The sequence below is a fragment of the Ranitomeya variabilis genome, chromosome 4 (assembly GCF_051348905.1).
Source record: "Ranitomeya variabilis isolate aRanVar5 chromosome 4, aRanVar5.hap1, whole genome shotgun sequence".
Lineage (NCBI taxonomy): Eukaryota > Metazoa > Chordata > Amphibia > Anura > Dendrobatidae > Ranitomeya > Ranitomeya variabilis.
In genome coordinates this window covers 709,939,136-709,962,451 of record NC_135235.1, presented here as the reverse complement: position 1 = coordinate 709,962,451, position 23,316 = coordinate 709,939,136, and the positions used below count along the sequence as shown (strand labels likewise).

Genomic DNA, 23,316 nt, shown 5'->3' with positions numbered 1-23,316 from the left:
GCAATCTGCCCCAGTGTGTGTCCAGCATTCTGCCCCCCCAGTGGCCCCCACTGCTCCGGGGCCCCCCCCGGCCGCCCCCCACCCACCCTCCTTGAAGACGATACTCACCCAGTCACCCTGCTCCAGCGAAGGTCTCGGCGTCTGCTCTGCACTGCATCTTCTTCCTGCTTGTGCGGTCATGTGATAATGCTGATTAAAGTCATGAATATGTGCATATTCATGAGCTTAATGAGTGGTACCACGTGACTGCACAAGCAGGAAGAAGATGCAGTGCAGAGCAGACGCCGAGACCATCGCTGGAGCAGTGTGACTGGGTGAGTATCGTCTTCAAGGAGGGTGGGCGGGGGGTGGCCCCCAGAGCAGTGGGGGCCCCTGGAGCAGTGGGGGCCCTGCCAGCAGGTGTCAGTGCCTGGGCCCACCGGAGGATCCTCCGGTTCTCCGGTGGGCCAGTCCGAGCCGGCCAATAACCATGGACCCTCTCTAGGCTATTAATATCTGCCCTCAGTCACTGGCTTTACCACTCTGGCGGAGATAATTGCGCGGGAGCCCACGACAATTTTTTCTACGATTTAACCCTTTAATTTAATAGCTAGAGGGCCCAAATTTTACACATACACACTACTAACAGTAGTGTGGAATATGCAAAAAAAAAAGGGATATGAGATGGTTTACTGTATGTAAACCATGTCTCATATCATGTCGGGTTTGGGAAGGAGCTAACAAAAGCCGGCAATTGAATTACCGGCTTTTATGATATCTAGCGCTGTATGAAATACATACCTATTCTATGTGTAGACATTTATTCTACCTATTCTATTCTGTCAGTGTGATTTTACTGTACACAGCACTGAATTGCCGGCTTTTCTGTAACACCGGTGCGTATTTCTCGTAAGTCACACGCATGGTCCGTGTGTAATCCGTATTTTTCTCGCCCCCATAGACTTTCATTGGCGATTTTTTTGTGCAATACGGTGACAACCGCAGCATGCTTCGATTTTCTACTGCCGTACAAGACCATATAATATGGATCAGTAAAATACGGCAGATAGGAGCTGGGCCATAGAGAATCATTGTACCGTATGCAATCCATATTTTCTGCACCTCTCATACGTCCGTAAAACTCGCTAGTGTGACGCCGGCCTAAGGCCCATACTCACTTGCACAAAACTCGGATGAATCTCGCACAGCAATATCCGGCACTTCACGAGACACAGAGGAGCGGAGCGTGCGGCTGCATGTATTCCTATGCGGCCGCACGCTCCAATCTGAGTGCCGGCAGGAGCACTGGGTATTAACATGTGAGACTCATCCGAGTTTTGCACAAGTGAGTATGATCCCTAAAACTAATAATACACTTGTGGGAGGTTTGAATATACCAAAAAGAAAATATACTGGATATGAAGCAGGCGCTATCCCAAAAAGATCTGTTTTCCTTCAGGATAATAACAATAAAAGTACCAATCCAATAAAACAGCCAACTATACTTATTTCCTATACACCGGGTGTAGCCCCGTTAACAATATATAACTCCAAGTCACAAGACAAAAATCATGAAGCAATTAGTCCCTGCAATGCTGACAATATAAATCAAGATGATGGAGAGGAATCAAGTAATACAGTTTTTTAATTTCCCTCCTTGAATTCAGTGGTTTCAGCAAATCACAAGAACCAACATTATCTTTGAGAAATCCAGCGGGATTAGATACCGAATATAGCATTTTTGTGGTGCATAATACCACTGAATCTTCTAATCTATTCACTACAGTCACACAAGCCCCTTCTCCCTCTACAGTAAATTCAAATATTTCTTTCTCAGAAATAGTCTGGAGACCACCACCACTTACGGAAACAATTCTGCCTGTCATACAGAGCAACTCTAACAGCCTCTCCAATAAAACTCCAGACAAAAAAATTAATTACAAAGTATTTTCTTCCACAACTGACCCAGTCCTCAAAAAGAAAAAGAAAACTAGAGGTCGTAGAGGAAGGGGGCAGAACATATTTTTTAGTCACCTAAAAAATAAGAAATCAAAGATAAAAATAGGTCTGGATTGTAAAAAAGAAAAACCTAATACAAACAGTACAATACAAATATTCAACTTATCAAAATATTCTTTGAAGGAATGATAAAGAACAAAATGAGAATAAAGTGAAATATAAAACAGGACAAAAGTAACAAATTGTGGACATAAAAATGTTTGTTCTAAATCAAGTTTTAATCCCACGCGTCACCGTGGTAGTAATTTGGACACGTTTTACACACTAGTTTCGGGAGAGTTACAGAATCTAGAAAAAGATATAGGTGAGAATAAAAGGATAGAAAATAAATGACAAATAAAAAAAGCCATGTGCAGAAAAAAAAGCACCCATGAAAAATGAATATATCCAGAGGAAAGAATAGCAATTAAACAGTTAAAAGAGAATAAAGAAATAGTGATCAGGGAAGCTAATACGAGTGGAGGAATCATCCTACAAAATCGGGACGAAAACCTAAGGGAGGCATACAATATGTGGAGCGGCCCACAAACGCAGGGCAACGGGGTACTCGGTACCGGGTCATTGGATTTCGATTCTGGGATGTCACGGTGGCCCGACCCGGTCCGTGACCCTGCTAAGGGGCGCCCAATAAAAGGTGGTAGTACTAGTTTGTCAAGTCTTTGTGACGCCACCTGTGGTATTCGGTCAGGGTGACCGACGCTACTTAGGGGTCTGCTGGGGTGATGTTATGGCAGCTGGATGGTATACCTTCCCACAGGTGAAGTATGTCCCCAGGGCTTCCCAGATGTGTAGGTGGACGTTGTAAGGCGCGAGGAATAACGAGGACACAAGGTTGCAGTCTCTTTACCTTTTACTGAAGACTTCAGCAATCCGCAGTCCAGAGTACTGTTCACAGGGCTGCCTGAGACCAGCCGGTCCGAAGGCACATCCAGAGTTCCCTTTGCAGGTGGAAATCAGTAGCCTTCCTACTAGCGCCTGTGTGTTGTAGTACTTCCCTGCTGAGCACCACGGGATAGTCCTCACAACTCTCATGTATGTTTCTGTTCTCTCTCTCTCCGTCCCCCAGATGATATGGATAGGATGCACCCGTATGACGGGGTAGGCCTGGAGCTTTTTTATAGGGACCCTAGAGACTCCCCTCTTCCACAATTGCCTCCGTTGTCCTCATTAGGTGATAAGGTTGGACAGCCAACTTGGAATTCACTGCCCTGCCGTGGTCTGGAGTAATGCGTAGAGCCTATTACTCCCTCGGCGTTCCGGCTGCCGGCTACGCGTCTCAGAAGGATGTTGCCTGATCTTATGGCACGACTCCCCCTGGTTACTTCTCCTTTGTGCTGTGATCTCGTTTCTCACTTCTCCACAATATACTTCGCTTCGTGTCCTTTCTTAGGATGCTGCCGCATTCGAGTGCAGCTCCGTAACGATCTATCCGTGCTAGGACACTGTTAGGATCCCACCCCTGACAGGTCCTCCCTGGCTCTCACCCAGTCAGCTTTCTGTCTAACGTCCTATCCGACCCCCAGTTTTACCAGAGTGTGAGGAGTGGCCTAATACATAGAACTCTTTGCTCCCCCTGGTGGCTGGAGTGTGAAATGTAGTGTGTGACTGTGATACCTGTGCAGGTGAACTCTTTTAGTGCAATCAGACGTACCATCACTCCCCCTGGTGGAGAAGCGATGTTACTGCAACGACCAGGACTCTGGGGCACTGCATATGCTCTTGGATGAGAGGTATTATACGAAATTGGATTTAGATCCCTCAAAACTTTTTAAGGAGGATTATGACAGCCTGATTAATAATAGTGCCTTCAAGCAATACATCTTAAATAAAAAAGAAAAATGATTTTTGACAAATAAACACCTGAATATTTTACCACCTACCAAAAGTTCATAAAGACCCATTGCATCCACCAGCAGTCATTGACTTGCTACCTGTCACACTACATAGATCTGTTCTTACAAGAACAGGTCAAGAAATTACCATCTTTCTTGCTAGATTCTAGTCAACTCATCACAGAATGTAGGAATGTCATATGGGAGGAAGACTGCATATTTATAACCATGGATATTACTGCACTCTGCTCTAACATAGAACATGATTTGGGTATACAATCAGCTGCACATTAATTATCAAAATAACTGATATGCCAGAAAAACAAAAAGAGTTTTTGTTGGATGGTCTAAAGTTTATTTTGAAGCATAACTTGTTCACTTTTCAAGAACATCAGTATTTACAGCGGCTTGTTACAGCGATGGGGACTGGGGTGGCACCAAGTTTCGCAAAACTTTTTATGGGGCACTTTGAGTCCTCATTGTCAATTTGCCAGCCACCATATTGCCATCACATAATATATTATTGTCGCTATATACATGATTTGATCTTTTTTTGGAAGGGTGAAGTGAAGGAGGCACAAGAATTCATTAGAGCAATGAACATGAACACCTGAGGGATCTTCTTCTCCGCAGAGTTAAACAAGGAAAAAAATAAACTTTTTGGACCTAGAAATCAGCCATCAAAACAATAAAATCATTGCTAAAACCTTTAAAAAAAAAAACAAAAAAAAAAAAACTGATACTAACAGCTTTCTGGACTATCACAGTTCCCATTATCCAAAGTGGAAACAAAATATTCCTTTTAGTCAGTTTCGCTGTTTTAGAAGGAACAATACTAGAGACAAAGATTATATAGAACAATCTAAAATATTGTACAATAGATTTATGGACAAAAAATCCCAAAAAAAACTTGTTATTGGGGCATACAAATCTAATTCGAAAAAAAGTCAGGATGAATGTCTCAGCAGGAAAGAGGCTAATGGACATCAAGAAGTAGATGGTAAAGGGGAGGAAAATAGTAGAAAGTGGCGATATAATACTGCCTTCAATAGTCACAACATCCAAATAAGAAATATTTTAACCCCTTCCCGACCTTTGACGCATACGCTGCGTCATGAAAGTCGGTGCCAATCCGACCTATGACGCAGCGTATGCGTCATGGAATGATCGCGTCCCTGCAGATCGGGTGAAGGGGTTAACTCCCATTTTACCCGATCTGCAGAGACAGGGGGAGTGGTGCTTCAGCCCAGGGGGGGTGGCTTCACCCTTCCCGTGGCTACGATCGCTCTGATTGGCTGTTGAAAGTGAAACTGCCAATCAGAGCGATTTGTAATATTTCACCTAAAAAACAGGTGAAATATTACAATCCAGCCATGGCCGATGCTGCAATATCATCGGCCATGGCTGGAAAACCTGAAGTGAGCCCCACCCCACCGATCGCCCCCCCAGTCCTCCGTTATGGGGTCCGGTCCCCTCCGTCCGCCTGCCGGCTCCCCCGTCCTCCTGTCCGCTCCCCCCTGTGGTCCGATCACCCCCCCTGTGCTCCGATCCACCCCCCACCACCCCTTCATACTTACCGATCCTCCCGGTGTCCGTACGTCTCCTCGCTGGGCGCCGCCATCTTGGAAAATGGCGGGCGCATGCTCAGTGCGCCCGCCGAATCTGCCAGCCGGCAGATTCTTTACAAGTACATTTTGATCGCTGTGGTAGGTTCTATCACAGCGATCAAAATAAAAAAAATAATAAATACCCCCCCCCTTTATCACCCCCATAGGTAGGGAGAATAATAAAATAAAGAAAATTTTTTTTTTTTTTTTTCCACTAGGGTTAGGGTTAGAACTAGGGGTAGGGTTAGGGTTACGGGTAGGGTTAGGGTTAGGGTTATGGCATGTGCGGATTTGGCTGCGGATCCGCAGCGGATTGGCCGCGGATCCGCAGCGGATTGGCCGTGGATCCGCAGCGGATTGGGCTGCGGATCCGCAGCGGATTAGCCGCTGCGAATTCGTTGCAGTTTTCCATCAGGTTTACAGTACCATGTACACTTATGGAAAACCAAATCCACTGTGCCCATGGTGCGGAAAATTCCGTGCAGAAACGCTGCGTTGTATTTTCTGCAGCATGTCAACTCTTTGTGCGGATTCCGCAGCGTTTTACACCTGTTCCTCAATAGGAATCCGCAGGTGAAATCCGCACAAAAAAAACACTGGAAATCTGCTGTAAATCTGCAGGTAAAACGCAGTGCCTTTTACCTGCAGATTTTTCAAAAATCGTGCGGAAAAATCTCACACGAATCCGCAACGTGGGCACATAGCCTTAGGGTACCGTCTCACAGTGGCACTTTGATCGCTACGACGGTACGATCCGTGACGTTTCAGCGATATCCATACGATATCGCTGTGTCTGACACGCAGCAGCGATCAGGGACCCTGCTGAGAATCATACGTCGTAGCAAATCGTTTGGAACTTTCTTTCGTCGCTGGATCTCCCGCTGTCATCGCTGGATCGTTGTGACAGCGATCCAGCGATGCGTTCGCTTGTAACCAGGGTAAACATCGGGTTACTAAGCGCAGGGCCGCGCTTAGTAACCCGATGTTTACCGTGGTTACCAGCGTAAAAGTAAAAAAAAAAAACCGTACATACTCACATTTCAGTGTCCTTCAGGTCCCTTGCCGTCTGCTTCCCGCTCTGACTGTCTGCCGGCCGGAAAGTGAGAGCACAGCACAGCAGTGACGTCACCGCTGCGCTCTGCTCTCACTGTACGGCGGCACTCAGTCAGAGCGGGAAGCAGACGGCAAGGGACCTGAAGGACACCGAAATGTGAGTATGTACGTTTTTTTTTTTTTACTTTTACGCTGGTAACCACGGTAAACATCGGGTTACTAAGCGCGGCCCTGCGCTTAGTAACCCGATGTTTACCCTGGTTACCCGGGACCTTGGCATCGTTGGTCGCTGGAGAGCGGTCTGTGTGACAGCTCCCCAGCGACCACACAACGACTTTCCAACAATCACGGCCAGGTCGTATCGCTGGTCGTGATCGTTGGTAAATCGTTATGTGAGACGGTACCCTTAGGGTTGGAATTAGGGCTAGGGTTGGAAATAGGGTTAAGATTAGGCTTGTGGTTAGGGTTAAGGATAGGGTTAGGGTTGTGTTGGGGTTACAGTTGGGATTAGGGTTAGGATTAGGGTTGGATTTAGGGTTACGGGTGTGTGGGGGTTAGGGTTGTGGTTAGGGGTGTGTTGGGGTTAGGGTTGTGATTAGGGTTATGGCTACAGTTGGGATTAGGGTTAGGGGTGTGTTGAGGTTAGTGTTGAAGTTAGAATTGAGGGGTTTCCACTGTTTAGGCACATCAGGGGTCTCCAAACGCAACATGGCGCCACCATTGATTCCAGCCAATCTTGCGTTCAAAAAGTCAAATGGTGCGCCCTCCCTTCCAAGCCCCGACGTGCGCCCAAACAGTGGTTTACCCCCACATATGAGGTATCAGCGTACTCAGGACAAATTGGACAACAATATTCGTGGTCCAGTTTCTCCTTTTACCCTTGGGAAAATAAAAAAATTGTTGCGAAAAGATCATTTTTGTGACTAAAAAGTTAAATGTTAATTTTTCCCCTCCATGTTGCTTCTGCTGCTGTGAAACACCTGAAGGGTTAATAAACTTCTTGAATGTGGTTTTGAGCACCTTGAGGGGTGCAGTTTTTAGAATGGTGTCACTTTTGGGTATTTTCAGCCATATAGAACCCTCAAACTGACTTCAAATGTGAGGTGGTCCCTAAAAAAAATGGTTTTGTAAATTTTGTTGTAAAAATGAGAAATCACTGGTCAAATTTTAACCCTTATAACTTCCTAGCAAAAAAAAAATTTGTTTCCAAAATTGTGCTGATGTAAAGTAGACATGTGGGAAATGTTATTTATTAACTATTTTGTGTCACATAACTCTCTGGTTTAACAGAATAAAAATTCAAAATGTGAAAATTGCAAAATTTTCAAATTTTTCGCCAAATTTCCGTTTTTTTCACAAATAAACTCAGAAATTATCGACCTAAATTTACCACTAACATGAAGCCCAATATGTCATGAAAAAACAATCTCAGAACCGCAAGGATCCGTTGAAGCGTTCCTGAGTTATTACCTCATAAAGGGACACTGGTCAGAATTGCAAAAAATGGCAAGGTCATTAAGGCCAAAATAGGCTGGGTCATGAAGGGGTTAAACAAATTTGGGTATTTGCTAAAGGAAGATCCATTTTTTAAAAAAAAATATATACCAGAAAAGCCCGGGATCACTTTTTGTAGGGGCCGTACGGTTAAGAGCATTATATTCTAAGGGATGCTATGCTGGAGTATCTGAAGAGGAATAACCTCATGACCCAGTATCAGCACGGGTTTACTAGGGACCGTTCATGTCAGACTAATTTGATCAGCTTCTATGAAGAGGTAAGTTCCGGACTGGACCAAGGGAACCCAGTGGACGTAGTGTATATGGACTTTTCCAAAGCTTTTGATACGGTGCCACACAAAAGGTTGTTACATAAAATGAGAGTAATGGGGATAGGGGAAAATATGTGTAAGTGGGTTGAGAGCTGGCTCAGGGATAGGAAACAAAGGGTGGTTATTAATGGAGCACACTCGGACTGGGTCGCGGTTAGCAGTGGGGTACCACAGGGGTCAGTATTGGGCCCTCTTCTTTTTAACATATTTATTAATGACCTTGTAGGGGGCATTCAGAGTAGAATTTCAATATTTGCAGATGACACTAAACTCTGCAGGGTAATCAATACAGGGGAGGACAATTTTATATTACAGGATGATTTATGTAAACTAGAAGCTTGGGCTGATAAATGGCAAATGAGCTTTAATGGGGATAAATGTAAGGTCATGCACTTGGGTAGAAGTAATAAGATGTATAACTATGTGCTTAATTCTAAAACTCTGGGCAAAACCGTCAATGAAAAAGACCTGGGTGTATGGGTGGATGACAAACTCCTATTCAGTGGCCAGTGTCAGGCAGCTGCTACAAAGGCAAATAAAATAATGGGATGTATTAAAAGAGGCATAGATGCTCATGAGGAGAACATAATTTTACCTCTATACAAGTCACTAGTTCGACCACACTTAGAATACTGTGCACAGTTCTGGTCTCCGGTGTATAAGAAAGACATAGCTGAACTGGAGCGGGTGCAGAGAAGAGCGACCAAGGTTATTAGAGGACTGGGGGGTCTGCAATACCAAGATAGGTTATTACACTTGGGGCTATTTAGTTTGGAAAAACGAAGACTAAGGGGTGATCTTATTTTAATGTATAAATATATGAGGGGACAGTACAAAGACCTTTCTGATGATCTTTTTAATCATAGACATGAGACAGGGACAAGGGGGCATCCTCTACGTCTGGAGGAAAGAAGGTTTAAGCATAATAACAGACGTGGATTCTTTACTGTAAGAGCAGTGAGACTATGGAACTCTCTGCCATATGATGTTGTAATGAGTGATTCATTAATTAAATTTAAGAGGGGACTGGATGCCTTTCTGGAAAAGTATAATGTTACAGGGTATATACACTAGATTCCTTGATAGGGCGTTGATCCAGGGAACTAGTCTGATTGCCGTATGTGGAGTCGGGAAGGAATTTTTTTCCCCATGGTGGAGTTACTCTTTGCCACATGGGTTTTTTTTGCCTTCCTCTGGATCAACATGTTAGGGCATGTTAGGTTAGGCTATGGGTTGAACTAGATGGACTTACAGTCTTCCTTCAACCTTAATAACTATGTATATCACCAAGTAACCTCAGAAAAACATTGAACGAGGGACAAAAAACAATAAATAAAGAGAAAAAATTCTCTAAAAGACATATAGATATAAAACCAGGGGTGTATAAATGTGATTCTAGAAAATGCGGTAGTTGTAACATCATTGGACATAATAGCAGATCTATCACATCCTACAGCACCGGTGAGACATATGAAATCACACAAAGACTTTGTCATATATGTGATTACTTGTGCCTGTGGCCTACAATATGTGGGCCGCACAACACAATCCTTGCGGGCCCGCATGAATGGCCACAGGCACAATGCAAAAAACGGAATTCTAGAACACAGTCTATCCAGACACCTATGTGTAAAACATAATAAACAGTTCAATGTTATTGTCACCCCAGTTGATAACATCCAAATAGTTAAAACAGAATACAAACGCTTAACCAGAAAGAATCCTTTTGGATCTTTCGATTAAGGGCACTATATCCTGATGGGCTAAATTATGTGGTAGAAGGGTTTAATCCCTTTCTGACCTCGGACAGGATAGTACGTCCAAGGTCAGATCCCCTGCTTTGATGTGGGCTCCGGTGGTGAGCCCACATTTAAGCCGCGACATGGGAAGGAGGGGATTGAAAAACGAACACGGAAAAACAGAGAATCCCAAGGTCACGAAAGGGTTAATAAAGAGAATAAGAAGGGAGAGGGGAGAAGGAAAAAAATGACAAATTCAAACATTTTTTTTCTCCATCTCCCAAATAAGAAATTAATAATAAATAGGTAATAACGATTTTGTATAGGACTTTAGATCCCTTTTAGAAAATATCTGATTTTAGAAAAAAAAAAAAAAAAAAAAAAAATATATATATATATATATATATATATATATATATATATATATATATATATATATATATATATATAGCCCTATAAAACGTTATATATTTTTGTATTTAAAAAAAGAAAATAGTTATTATTGAGATATGAAATATTTTCTTTTTGAATTTCATATATGCCATTAGAAAAATGTTTTAAACAGGTTTTTAAAATTGGATTTTATTTGGATTACTTTTTTAATGTTTATGTGTTTATGCATGTAAAACTCTGGATAAAGCTGGAGTGATATGGGTGTGTCTAGAAAGGATTAAACCCTGTTATGGCACCTGCCCAAAAATGATATGCACTGACTTCCTTTGTATATAAAATGCACAAAGCAGTAATAGCTTATATATAATACCTGAAAAAGACTCACAAGAGTTGAAACACGTTGTATGCTGTACTAATAAAACTTGGTTTTGGAAAAGATCATCGTATCTCACCCACTATGTTCCGGGAGCGCACACCACCTGGAGAAAAACTACACATGCAGATATAACATCAGGTAGAGGTCTGAAACTGACTGCTCAGCTAAGTAGCTGAGAAATCACCTGGAATAGGGAACACCTGAAAGAAGCTCAGCATCAGACTGGACAACTGAGCTGTCAGTCAATGCATTAAAGACACAAATTAGGAATTAGGAAATTAGGACATTCTGATGTTTACTAAAAGTTGATTTCCATGAAAAACATTTCCCGCATTAATAACATGAAAAAGGCTTCTCCTCTGTGTGAGTTCTCTGGTGCATAACAAAATGTGATTTTCGTGTAAAACATTTCCCACATTCTGAACAGGAAAAAGGCTTCTTCCCTGTGTGAGTTCTCTGGTGCATAACAAAATGTGATTTTTGTGCAAAACATTTCCCACATTCTGAACAGGAAAAAGGCTTCACCCCTGTGTGAGTTCTCTGGTGCTTACCTAAATCTGATTTCTGATTAAAATATTTCCCACATTCTGAACAGGTAAAAGGCTTTTCCCCTGTGTGAGTTCTCTGGTGCATAACAAAATGTGATTTTCGTGTAAAACATTTCCCACATTCTGAACATGAAAAAGGCTTCTCCCCTGTGTGAGTTCTCTGGTGCATAACAAAATGTGATTTTTGTGTAAAACATTTCCCACATTCTGAACAGGAAAAAGGCTTCTCCCCTGTGTGAGTTCTCTGGTGCATAACAAAATGTGATTTCAGTGTAAAACATTTCCCACATTCTGAACAGGAAAAAGGCTTCTCCCCTGTGTGAGTTCTCTGGTGCTTAACTAAACCTGATTTCTGTGTAAAACATTTCCCACATTCTGAACATGAAAAAGGGTTCTCCCCTATGTGTGTTCTTTGGTGCATAACAAAATATGATTTCTGGTTAAAACATTTATCACATTCTGAACATGAAAAAGGCTTCTCCCCTGTGTGTTTCCTTTGGTGTATAACAAGATATGATTTCTGATTAAAATATTTCCCACATTCTGAACAGGTAAAAGGCTTTTCCCCTGTGTGAGTTCTCTGGTGCATAACAAAATTTGATTTTCGTGTAAAACATTTCCCACATTCTGAACATGAAAAAGGCTTCTCCCCTGTGTGAGTTCTCTGGTGCATAACAAAATGTGATTTTTGTGTAAAACATTTCCCACATTCTGAACATGAAAAAGGCTTCTCCCCTGTGTGAGTTCTCTGGTGCATAACAAAATATGATTTCTGGTTAAAACATTTATCACATTCTGAACATGAAAAAGGCTTCTCCCCTGTGTGTTTCCTTTGGTGTATAACAAGATATGATTTCTGTGTAAAACATTTCCCACATTCTGAACAGGAAAAAGGCTTCTCCCCTGTATGAGTTCTCTGGTGCTTAACCAAATCTGATTTCTGTGAAGATGTCAGCTGTGCCTCTGATCTCCTCGTGCAGTCACCTACCAAGAATAAAACAAATTATTATTTTTGAATAAAATATTCTTGAAGTTTGTTTTTAAACATTTCTACTGAAACTGTCCATAAAAATGGCAAGTTATGTAAAAACATTGAATTATCTATCAAGACAATGTCAATTCAGTTTAATAAACACCTACATAGGATGAATCAGTGGAGCGTGGTGTTCAACTGTTCCTTCTGCCTCCCAGTTATAGAATAAAAAGCCATCAAACAATGTTAGGTACAGTAGGTGAAAATAATACCAATAAAAACATCTACTCATCTCACAAAAAAACAACTCCCCACTTGGGTCTATCATCTGTCAATGGAAAAACAGAGGCTTCACATTATTAGTGTCTCAAAGGCTCTTGAAAAGCCACATGGCTTCCTTAAATCAATCCAGCAATATCTGCCCTCCCAAAGTCAAATCTTGCACTCGCTTCTGAGTCTTGAAGTGTGCCAACAGCCAGTTATATACAGGACACTACAGACCTGCTGAATAAGCTATCCAGGATAGGTCCCCTCCCCGACAGCACCATCTTAGCCACCATGGATGTCGAATCCTTATATTCTAACATCCCACACGATGATGGGCTAATCACCTGCTGAATGTTTCTTGAGACCAATGGGATCCCTTCATAGTCTGTAATAACACTTACCAGATTTATCCTCACACACAACTTTTTTCTCTTTCAGTGAGGAGCTATATCTGCAATGCAGCGGCACTGCTATGGGAAGCAAAATGGCACACCAGTACACCAACCTCTTCATGGCTAAACTGGAAAATGACTTTTTAACATCCTGCCCCATCAAACCCTTTGCCTATTTCCGTTACATCGATGACATCTTAATAATCTGGACTGAGAACAACCAAGAACTTCTAAATTTCCATGACAAATTCAACAAATTTCATCCTACCATAACATTGCTCCACTCAAAAACAAAAATCAACTTTCTAGACACCACCATAAAAGTCCAAATTGGTTTGTTCCAAACATTAGTGCATCGGAAACCAATTGACCATCCAACATACCTCATGCGACAGCTTCCATCCTAAATGCATTAAAAAGTCCATTGTCTAAAGCCAGGCCCTCAGATATAACCGTATCTGTTCCAGTCCTAAGGACAGGGATGAACACCTAACCCAACTTAAAATGTCATTTTTAAATCAAGGTAACCATCCCACCTCCACTGATCAGATCATTAGTGCCACAAGGATCCCTAGAAGTTAAGTACTTCAATACAGAAAAAAAGAGGATAATCATCGTGTACCTCTGGTAGTGACCTACAACCCACAACTTGAAATACTGAGAAAATTGGCTAAGAAATTTCACCATATCCTACACAAGGATGACCGGTTAAAAATATTATTCAAAGACCCCCCCTCCTTGCTATGTTACAGGCAACCTCCTAATTTAAGAAACATCATGATCCAAAGTGCAATGCACTCAGATTCACCAAGAGGGACATATCCTTGCAATGGAAGAAGATGCAAAACCTGCATTCATATAGAGACCAACGACTAGATCCAAATCACCAACAGACAGCAGGACTATAAGATCCCTGGGACATTCACATGTTCCTCTTCCAATGTGGTGTATTTTATTCTATGCAATATATGTCCTGTGGGGGGCCTCCATGTTGGAGAAACAGAACAGAGACTGAGAGCAAGGATGAGGTCTCATAGTCATACAATTACAGACAAAAAAAAACATTTACCTGTGGCCAAACATTTCTGTGGTCCAGGACACAACATAGACAATATCAAAGTTGTCATTTTGAAAGGCTATTTCAATCACAGAAACATCACAGGGTCTGGGAATACAAATTCATTACCATCTTTGATTCTGTTCAGACAGGACTCAATTTGTCAGGAGGATTTATGGCCCACTTCCAAATCTGAGCAATTTCCTCCAAAAACAATGAAGGCACCACTAGCCCTTTGATCTCACATGCAAATGGGGTCCATGAAACTTTCACACCACTTATCTAATCTTACCTAATTAAGGATTCTCTCTTTAGGGTACCGTCACACAGCGAAACTTTGGTCGCTACGACGGCACGATCCGTGACGTCGCAGCGTCGTGTGATTATCGCTCCAGCGTCGTACACTGCGGTTACACTTTGCAATGCATGGCGCTGGAGCGATAATTTCGCGACCAACGATGCCGAAGTCCCTGGGTAACCAGGGTAAACATCGGGTTACTAAGCGCAGGGCCGCGCTTAGTAACCCGATGTTTACCCTGGTTACCAGCGTAAACGTAAAAAAACCAAACAGTACATACTTACATTCCGGTGTCTGTCCCCCGGCGTTCTGCTTCTCTGCACTGTGTAAGCACCAGAGCCGGAAAGCAGAGCGGTGACGTCACCGCTGTGCTCGCTTTCCGGCCGGCAGGCGCTCACAGTGCAGAGAAGCTGAGATGCCGGGGGACAAACACCGGAATGTAAGTATGTACTGTTTGTTTGTTTTTACGTTTACGCTGGTAAAAAGGGTAAACATCGGGTTACTAAGCGCGGCCCTGCGCTTAGTTACCCGATGTTTACCCTGGTTACAAGCGAACACATCGCTGGATCGGTGTCACACAGAACGATCCAGCGATGTCAGCAGGTGATCAAGCGACTAAAGAAAGTTCCAAACGATCTGCTACGACGTACGATTCTCAGTGGGATGTCTGATCGCAGTAGCGTGTCAGACACTGCGATATCGTATGGATATCGCTGCAACGTCACGGCTCGTACCGTCGTAGCGATCAAAGTGCCATTGTGTGACAGTACCCTTAAGCTCAGTGTTTGTTTATTGAAATGTCCATGTATCACACCTTGCCTATGCTCTATGGTGTATTTAATTGGGTTTCTTCAAATATTTTGTTATACCAGCCTGATGAAGAGACGTAAGCAGTCTCAAAAGCTTGATTTGTAACATCATTCCATAACCTGTCTCCTCCATATATCTCTGAACGAATCTCCCGATATCTTCCCTCACGTAATCTCCGGTCCTCCCAAGACCTCCTTCTCTCCTCCACACTTATCCGCTCCTCACCCAACCGCCTCCAAGACTTCTCCAGAATATCCCCCATCCTCTGGAATTCTTTGCCCCAACACACCCGACTATCAACCACAGTCGGATCCTTCAGACGGAACCTGAAAACCCACCTCTTCAGGAAAGCCTACAGCATGCACTGACCCCGCTGCCTCCTCACCACTACTGAAGCTACCGCCTCAACAACACCGGTGCTCCTACAATCCTCAAACTATTGTTTACATCCCCACCATCCTGTAGAATGTAAGCCCGCAAGGGCAGGGTCCTCGCCCCTCTATGTCAGTCTGTCATTGTTAGTTTGCTTACTGTAAGTGACATCTGTTATTTGTATGTAGCCCCTTCTCATGTACAGCACCATGGAATCAATGGTGCTATATAAATAAATTATAATAATAATTATTCACTATATTTTGTTAGCCATTAAAAGGTATCACACCCACAAGATTCCTATTTTGTTTCTTCCACTGAGAACACTCTATATCTTAAAATCACATTTAGCATCCATGTATTTGGCATTACTATAGTGAGAAGAACCAACTTAATTTGCGGTGTGTGTGTGTCTCCTGGAGCACAATCTCGGCACTATGTGTTGGGCAATAAAATGGCAAATGTGCAATTTTCAACATCCGCTGCATACTAATTTCCATAAAGTAGCTGGTGAGTCAAAATAGTCACTACTCAGAGATTAATTCACTGAGACTTATAATTTCCAAAATGGAGACACTTTATGTCCACATGACATATGATTAATGTACAGGAGTTGAAAGATGAATGCTAAGACAATCTCTTGGATCTGGAAAATGTTCCTGGCGGCCATCTTTTGAGCTGCCAGGTGACAATGAACAATGCCTCTGTACATTGCGCCTGCAAACTATACCAGCAAGATCTGCATTCAAATAGCTAAATGGCACTACTTCAATTTTTAACTCTGCCATGTGCTCAGACAGTAGTGTACAACTGCATGTAGGGTATTGTCAGATTCAAGAGAAGTTGGAAAATAACTTTTAAGTTCAATTTATTTCTTATTATCGTTTGTGAAGAATTCCAAAGTTATCACCATATAAAGTGACACATGCCAGATGTGAAAAATGGGCCCTGATTAGGAACACAAATCTGTCTGCGAGAAATAAGCAAACTCAACAGTCTTCTTCGGAGAAAAAAAGGAGTAGTGATAGAACCTCTCTGGAGTAATTAGAGTATGGGGCTCGAAGGATCTTGTCAATCTAAACTATCGTAAGGACCAATATTTTCTGTCAGATGAGTTTCTTGAAGAAATACTACACATTTAAAGAAAACTTTTTAAAATACTACAGAGCTGAGGTGTTTTAAATTGAGATTTTGGACATTTAAATGAGGCAATGGAAGCCTTTTTTATGGACTACAGGGAATTACTGATTCACATAAGGGAGTGACATACCATCTGTGGCTTGTCAAAGTAAGGAGGCTTATTCGCCGTGCAATGCTCCTCTGGGAATTTAAATATGCAAATTGCCTCTTCTGAGAAAAAGAGGACTTAACTCTATAGCGCCACCTGTTGGAATTAGCGATCCTACAAGTCACAATCAACCCTTTAACGAGTCATGCAATATGACTTAGGATTAAAGCCAAATCAGTATCTCAATTCGCAGACACGGTGTTTCGGGCTGTTGGCCCTCGTCAGTGCGAAGCATGAGAACTGATTTGGCTAGGTGAGAGGCTCTGGAGTGGGGTCTAAGGGGTAACATTTCTCCTTATGGAGAGTGACATACCATCTCTGGCTTGTCAAAGTAAGGAGGCTTATTCGCCGTGCAATGCTCCTCTGGGAATTTAAATATGCAAATTGTCACTCTCCATAAGGAGAAACGTTACCCCTTAGACCCCACTCCAGAGCCTCTCACCTAGCCAAATCAGTTCTCATGCTTCGCACTGACGAGGGCCAACAGCCCAAAACACCGTGTCTGCGAATTGAGATACTGATTTGGCTTTAATCCTAAGTCATATTGCATGACTCGTTAAAGGGTTGATTGTGACTTGTAGGATCGCTAATTCCAACAGGTGGCGCTATAGAGTTAAGTCCTCTTTTTCTCAGAAGAGGCAATTTGCATGATTCACATAAGTGAGGCAGGCCGATCCCACCACAATCAAACTATCATACAGAATGAAACTGTAAAAAAAAGGCATAAAATGAAAAAAGTAACACCACCAAAACAATCTATGTATGAGTGGAGAAGTCCAACACTACACCAAAGTTACGCTCATATAAGGTGGACTATTGAGGCAACTATGAGTCCTGACCAGAAGAGTAGAGATAGTATTAGTGCCCCGATTTCAGGAGAGATTGTGCAGTAATATGAATCCCTTATGATAGAGAATATATTCTAATTTATGAAGTGAATCCATGAAACCAGGGCTCGAGCCATGCTAACACATCTCCTGCAGTCTTGAATTATTATTATTTATTTTTATAGTGCCATTTATTCCATGACGCTTTACATGTGAGGAGGGGTATACATAAAAAAAACAAGTACACTTATCTTAAACGATACAAGTCATGACTGGTACAGGAGGAGAGAGGGCCCTGCCCATGAGGGCTCACAGTCTACAAATGAATAAATGTATATTACAGCCATCAGCCACGCACAGCTTAGACATATATCATGGCACAGGTGTAATTTTTTTATGTAGTTTATAACAATCCTGTGTGAAATTAGTCAGTTTTAAAAGAAACTGAAAAGTCAGGATAAAGGGAAACTCTGTTGTTATTGTACAGAAATTCACACTTGACCTCACTGCACATTTAATGTAGTTGATCGTAAAAGTGAAGTTTGGCCAGAAAAAGCTGGATCTGGTCTTGTAGGGACCATATGAGCACATTCATCAGAACAGAAGAAAAAGAAGGTAGATTCATCCAATAAAATATCAGGGTTCTAGGAAGCCAACAGCATCATTACCCTCTGCTTTCTCTAACAGGATCATCATTATATTTTTCTTGAAGTGATTTTCTAACTTGTCAGGACATTTTACGTACGCTGTCATTTGGCTTTGTAGTTTACAGAACAGGGTAGGTAAGAGTCAGCATCTCCTAATCCCAGGGAGTAGGTGGATCCTCCTGGTTGTAAGTTCTATAGAAAAGGGCTTTAAATCCCCAAAGTAGTTAGAACAGTTTTGGGTCTAGGTAAATGTTGTGACCTAGAGACAAATTGGTGACCACGTGATTGTTTTACGGCCGGACTACACCACTGATAAAGAGGCCACAGCTGGTGATTGAGAAGAATCTGTGACTTTCCTGCAATTAATGGTTACTACTCACCTGGGTAGTCATATGTAGGAATTTTCTCTTTACACCACTCATCATCCCTCACATATGTCTCTGTGGTATTAATATGGGTCAGATCTTCACCCTGAAACAAATATTGTAAAAGTCACAGACAGATAGAGAAGTCACATCTATGATGAGCTCTAATCCTGCCATCTCCACCGTTCTCATTACATAAGTACAAAACATATAATACTGGTGAATAAAACACAGCTGTCTACACATCATAGGGGAGATCTCATGACTAGTGTTGAGCATTCTGATACCGCAAGTATCGGGCATCGGCCGATATTTGCGGTATCGGAATCCTGATACCGAGTTCCGATATTTACCGCATATCCGATACCGGAATCGGAAGTTGCCAGAATTCAAACTGCACGAATTCAGCCAATGAGGACTGATTAGAAGTGTGGGCACATCCTGTTCTGCATGGTGGGCATGTAACTACTGGCATGGCTATGATTGGCTGCTGAAATGATGTCATGATGCACTATAAAAGTCGCTGCCGCCATTTAGGGCTCACTCTGCTGTGAATTCAGTTAGTGACAGGACTCTGTGTTCTGACTGAGGGCCAGTTTAGAGATAGCGATTTGCTTCATTGTGCTTTACCCAGGCTAATTTAGCAACCGCTGTGTGAGAACCTTGCTTTTGCCTTGCAGCGCTGTTCACAGCTGTTGCAAGGTCTCTGTGTGTGTGAGTGCAGCTCACTCTGTAGTCTGTGTGCAGCCACAGCCGGTTGTATTCAGCTCAGGGTGCGTCACTGCCTCATACCGTTCTATCCATTGTCCTTTTTTGCTATTAGTGCAGCCTGCTGCACTGTTTTTTCAAATATTTCCTATTAGTGGCTTTCCACCCGTATCAGCTAAATTGTGGAAAAACACTACATAGGATAACATAGAGGAGGTTTTTTTGGCCTTGCAGCGCCGTTTACGGCTGTGTGCACAGTCTCTGTGTGAGTGCACATCGCTCTGCAGTCTGTGTGCAGCCACAGCCGGTTGTATTCAGCTCAGGGTGCGTCACTGCCTCATACCGTTCTATCCATTGTCCTTTTTTGCTATTAGTGCAGCCTGCTGCACATTTATTCAAATATTTCCTATTAGTGGCTTTCCACCCGTATCCAGCTAAATTGTGGAAAAACACTACATAGGATTACATAGAGGAGCTTTTTTTGGCCTTGCAGCGCCGTTTACGGCTGTCTGCACGGTGTGAGTGCAGCTCATTCTGTAGTCAGTTCTTCAAAAAAAAAAAAAAAAAAATTAATAAAGTTCACCAAACACACCACTTTACAGTTGTGGAGGCCACATTAGCTCATATTAAAGTCTAGTCCACATTTTAGAAAATTAGTGTTTCTTATACCTGTTAGGAGCTGTTCAGGAATAAGCACACTAAGCCCTTAGTACTTTTCTGCTTATCTTTATCAGTCAACCAAGATGAAGAAGGCAGGGAGTAAGGCACGTGGGCGTGGGCACGGAGCAGGGAGAGGACCTGGGGATTCTGTACCTGCTGCGGGCACTGGTGACTCATCATCACCCAGTTTCAGCAGGGAACAGTCCTTCATGAGCAGCTTTGTAGGAGATCGCCGTACACCACTGCTGCGTGAAGAACAAATTGAAGCCGTTGTCGGATGGATTGCAGCTAATGCATCGACTTCAATTAGCGCCACATCCTCTCAGGCACAGAGCACTGGAGAGCACCCATCTGTCTCTTCACCACCTGCCAAATTGCCCAGGCAGTCAGAGAGCCCAGGACAGGAGCCATCTCTACTTCTGTTCTCTGAATCTCTTGGCTTGAAAACAGGGGGCCAGCCAAGCAGCATTGGAGAAATGGAAGAAGAGGCAGTGTGCAGTGATGCCCAACAGCTTTGTCTCTCTGACTCTGAAGAGGTGGGTGGGCCAGTGCCTCCGGTCACCACACCGCAGTACGCATCTGATGAGACTCAGGTGCCACTTTCTGGTGCGTGCTCTGCTGCCGAGACTAGCCAGGAGGAGCAGTTGGTGGCAGAGGGTAGTGTAGATGATGAGGTCCTTGACCCATCGTGGCGTGAGGTACAGGAAAGTGGTGGGAGCAGCTGAGGAAGAGATTCCCCGAACGTGCCAAAGAGGGAGAGGGAGGGGGAAGACTGCGGAGCCTGTAGCCTCCACTTCGGCACCCGTTAGGAGCATGCCTCTTCCAAAAGCCAAAAAGGGCGCTCCCAAGACTTGCCATTCTTGGCAAACCACCCCCGAGCACAGGCTCTGAATGCTGGCATTGCAAAACTACTGTCCCTTGAAATGCTGTCATTCAGGCTGGTGGAGACTGACAGCTTCCGTGACTTGATGGCATTGGCAGTCCCACAGTACAATGTGCCCAGCTGCTTTTATTTCAGCAGGCAAGCCGTCCCTGCCCTGCACAAGCATGTGGAGGGACACATAAAACACGTGCTACTGAATGCCGTCAGTAGCAAGGTCCACCTCACCACTGATGCGTGGACCAGTCACCATGGACAGGGGCGATACCTTTCCCTCACTGCCCATTGGGTTAATGTTGTTGAGCCGGGTACAGATCATGCGAGTGGCACAGGACGTGTCCTGCCCACTCCAAGGATTGCAGGAATCCAGTCTGTACGCATTAACTCCTCCTCATACACAAGTTCCTCAGAATCATCATGAGCACAGTCGTGGCCAATCGTCAACAGGCCGTCTTGAAATTAATTTCTTTGGGGAATTGAAGCCACACAGCGCAGGAGCTCTGGAATGCCATCAAGCAGGAGAGTGACGTGTGGTTTGTGCCAGCGAATCTCCAGCCAGGCATGGTAGTGTGTGACAATGGCCGAAATCTGGTGGCAGCTCTGGCCCTAGGCAACCTCACTCACATCCCATGTCTGGCACATGTGCTCAACTTGGTCGTGCAGAGTTTTTTGAGGGACTATCCGGATCTTGATGCACTGCTGCACAAGGTCCACCTAGAGTGTGCTCACTTGCGGCGTTCCAGCATGGCAAGATCGCGCATTGCAGCTCTGCAGCGCCGATTCCGCCTTCCGGAACATCGCATCATATGTGACCTACCCACCAGGTGGAATTCCACGTTACATATGTTGGAGCGGTTGTGTTAGCAGCAGCCAGCAGTAATGGAGTACCAGCTGCATCAGGCGCAAACAAGTCGCAGTCCGCGCCGTTCAGACTTCACAACCACTGAGTGGGCCACTATGAAGGACGTCTGTCAGGTTTTGCGTTCCTTCGAAGATTCCACGTGGATGGCGAGTGCAGATGATGCACTAGTCAGCATGACTGTCCCCCTTATCTGCCTGCTTCAACAAACACTGCAAGCGCTAAGGGATGATGTTGTGGAAGAGGTGGAGGATGAGGAGTCACCAATTCCATTAGCTTCTGGACAGTCAGCGCTACGTGGTTCCTCACAAAGGCCTAGGCAGGGGACACTGTGTGAGGAGGATTAGGAGGAGTCAATGGAGGAGGAAGACATCGGTCCAGAGGAGGGAGTTACACAATTCTCCAGTAGTCAGTGTGTAGAGCGAGGGTGGGGTGATGCTGAGCGGGCAGAGATCACGCCTCAAAAAGGGGACAGCGTTTCTTGGCAAGTTGGCAGTCTGCAGCACATGGCTGATTACATGCTGCAGTGCCTGAGAAACGACCGCCGCATCGCCCACATTGTCAACACGGCTGATTATTGGGTGTACACCCTCCTGGATCCTCGCTACCAGGACAACTTACAAAGCCTCATAACACCGTTGAACCGGGAGCGTAAAATGCGGGAGTACCAAGACACACTGGTGAATTCCATCATATTCTCCAGTCCAAGTGAGAGCAGTGCTGCTAGTGCTTTACAAAAGCAGCTCAGTGCGCCGAGGCAGTGGAGGAAGCTTGTTATGGTTCCCAATGGCAAGGGAACATCAGGAGCATAGAAAAACGGACAAGCTCTCAGGTGATGGAAACTAGAGCTGACCGCGATGCTAAACCTATACACACAACTAATAGTAGCCAGGGAACGTACCTACGTTTTCGCTAGACGTCTCGCACCAGCCGGAGAACTAACTACCCCTGGTAGATGAAAACACAGTCCTGGCTTGCCTCCAGAGGAAAATCCCCACAGGAGATAGTAGCCCCCCACATATAATAACGGTGAGTTCAGATGAAAAGACAAACGTAGTATGAAAGCAGATTTAGCACAGCGAGGCCCACTAACTAGATAGCAGAAGGATACAATAGTGGACTTCGCGGTCAGCTACAAAACCCTATCAAATACCATCCTGAAATTACCTTAAACTCATGTGCCAACTCATGGCACCGGAGTGGTAATTTCAGCCCACAAGAGCTTCCAGCTGCAGAGAATCACATAACTGCAAACTGGACAAAACATACAAAAATAGACTAAGGACAGAAGTGTCCAACTTAGCTGGTCAGCAGACTGGGAGCAGGTACATGCAACAGAAAGACACTGGTTACTGTCAGGAATCCCCAATGGCTAGGGATAGCACAGGACAAGCAAAGTACAAATAAATAACGGACGAGCTCTAGGGTGATGGAAACTGGGCTGACCGCTGCCCTACGCCTGACAAACGCAACTAGAGATAGCCAGGGAGCGTGCCTACATTGGTTCTAGACGCCACGCACCAGCCTAAGAGCTAACTA

At 43.9% G+C, this 23,316-nt stretch overlaps 1 protein-coding gene across 2 annotated transcripts in view; it reads right to left on the bottom strand.

Moving 5' to 3' along the window:
- Positions 1 to 10,577: 10,577 nt before the first annotated feature.
- Positions 10,578 to 23,316, bottom strand: part of LOC143766514 (uncharacterized) — a 50,882-nt gene continuing 38,143 nt past the window's right edge. The window contains exons 6-7 of one of the 2 annotated variants that reach the window (XM_077254258.1): positions 18,686 to 18,776; positions 10,578 to 12,358 (exon numbers count right to left, since the gene is read on the bottom strand). In XM_077254258.1, coding sequence (XP_077110373.1) covers positions 11,160 to 12,358; positions 18,686 to 18,776 — 1,290 coding nt within the window. In that variant the 3' untranslated portion in view covers positions 10,578 to 11,159. The remainder of the gene's footprint in view (positions 12,359 to 18,685; positions 18,777 to 23,316) is intronic. The other variant, XM_077254259.1, reaches the window with a different exon arrangement.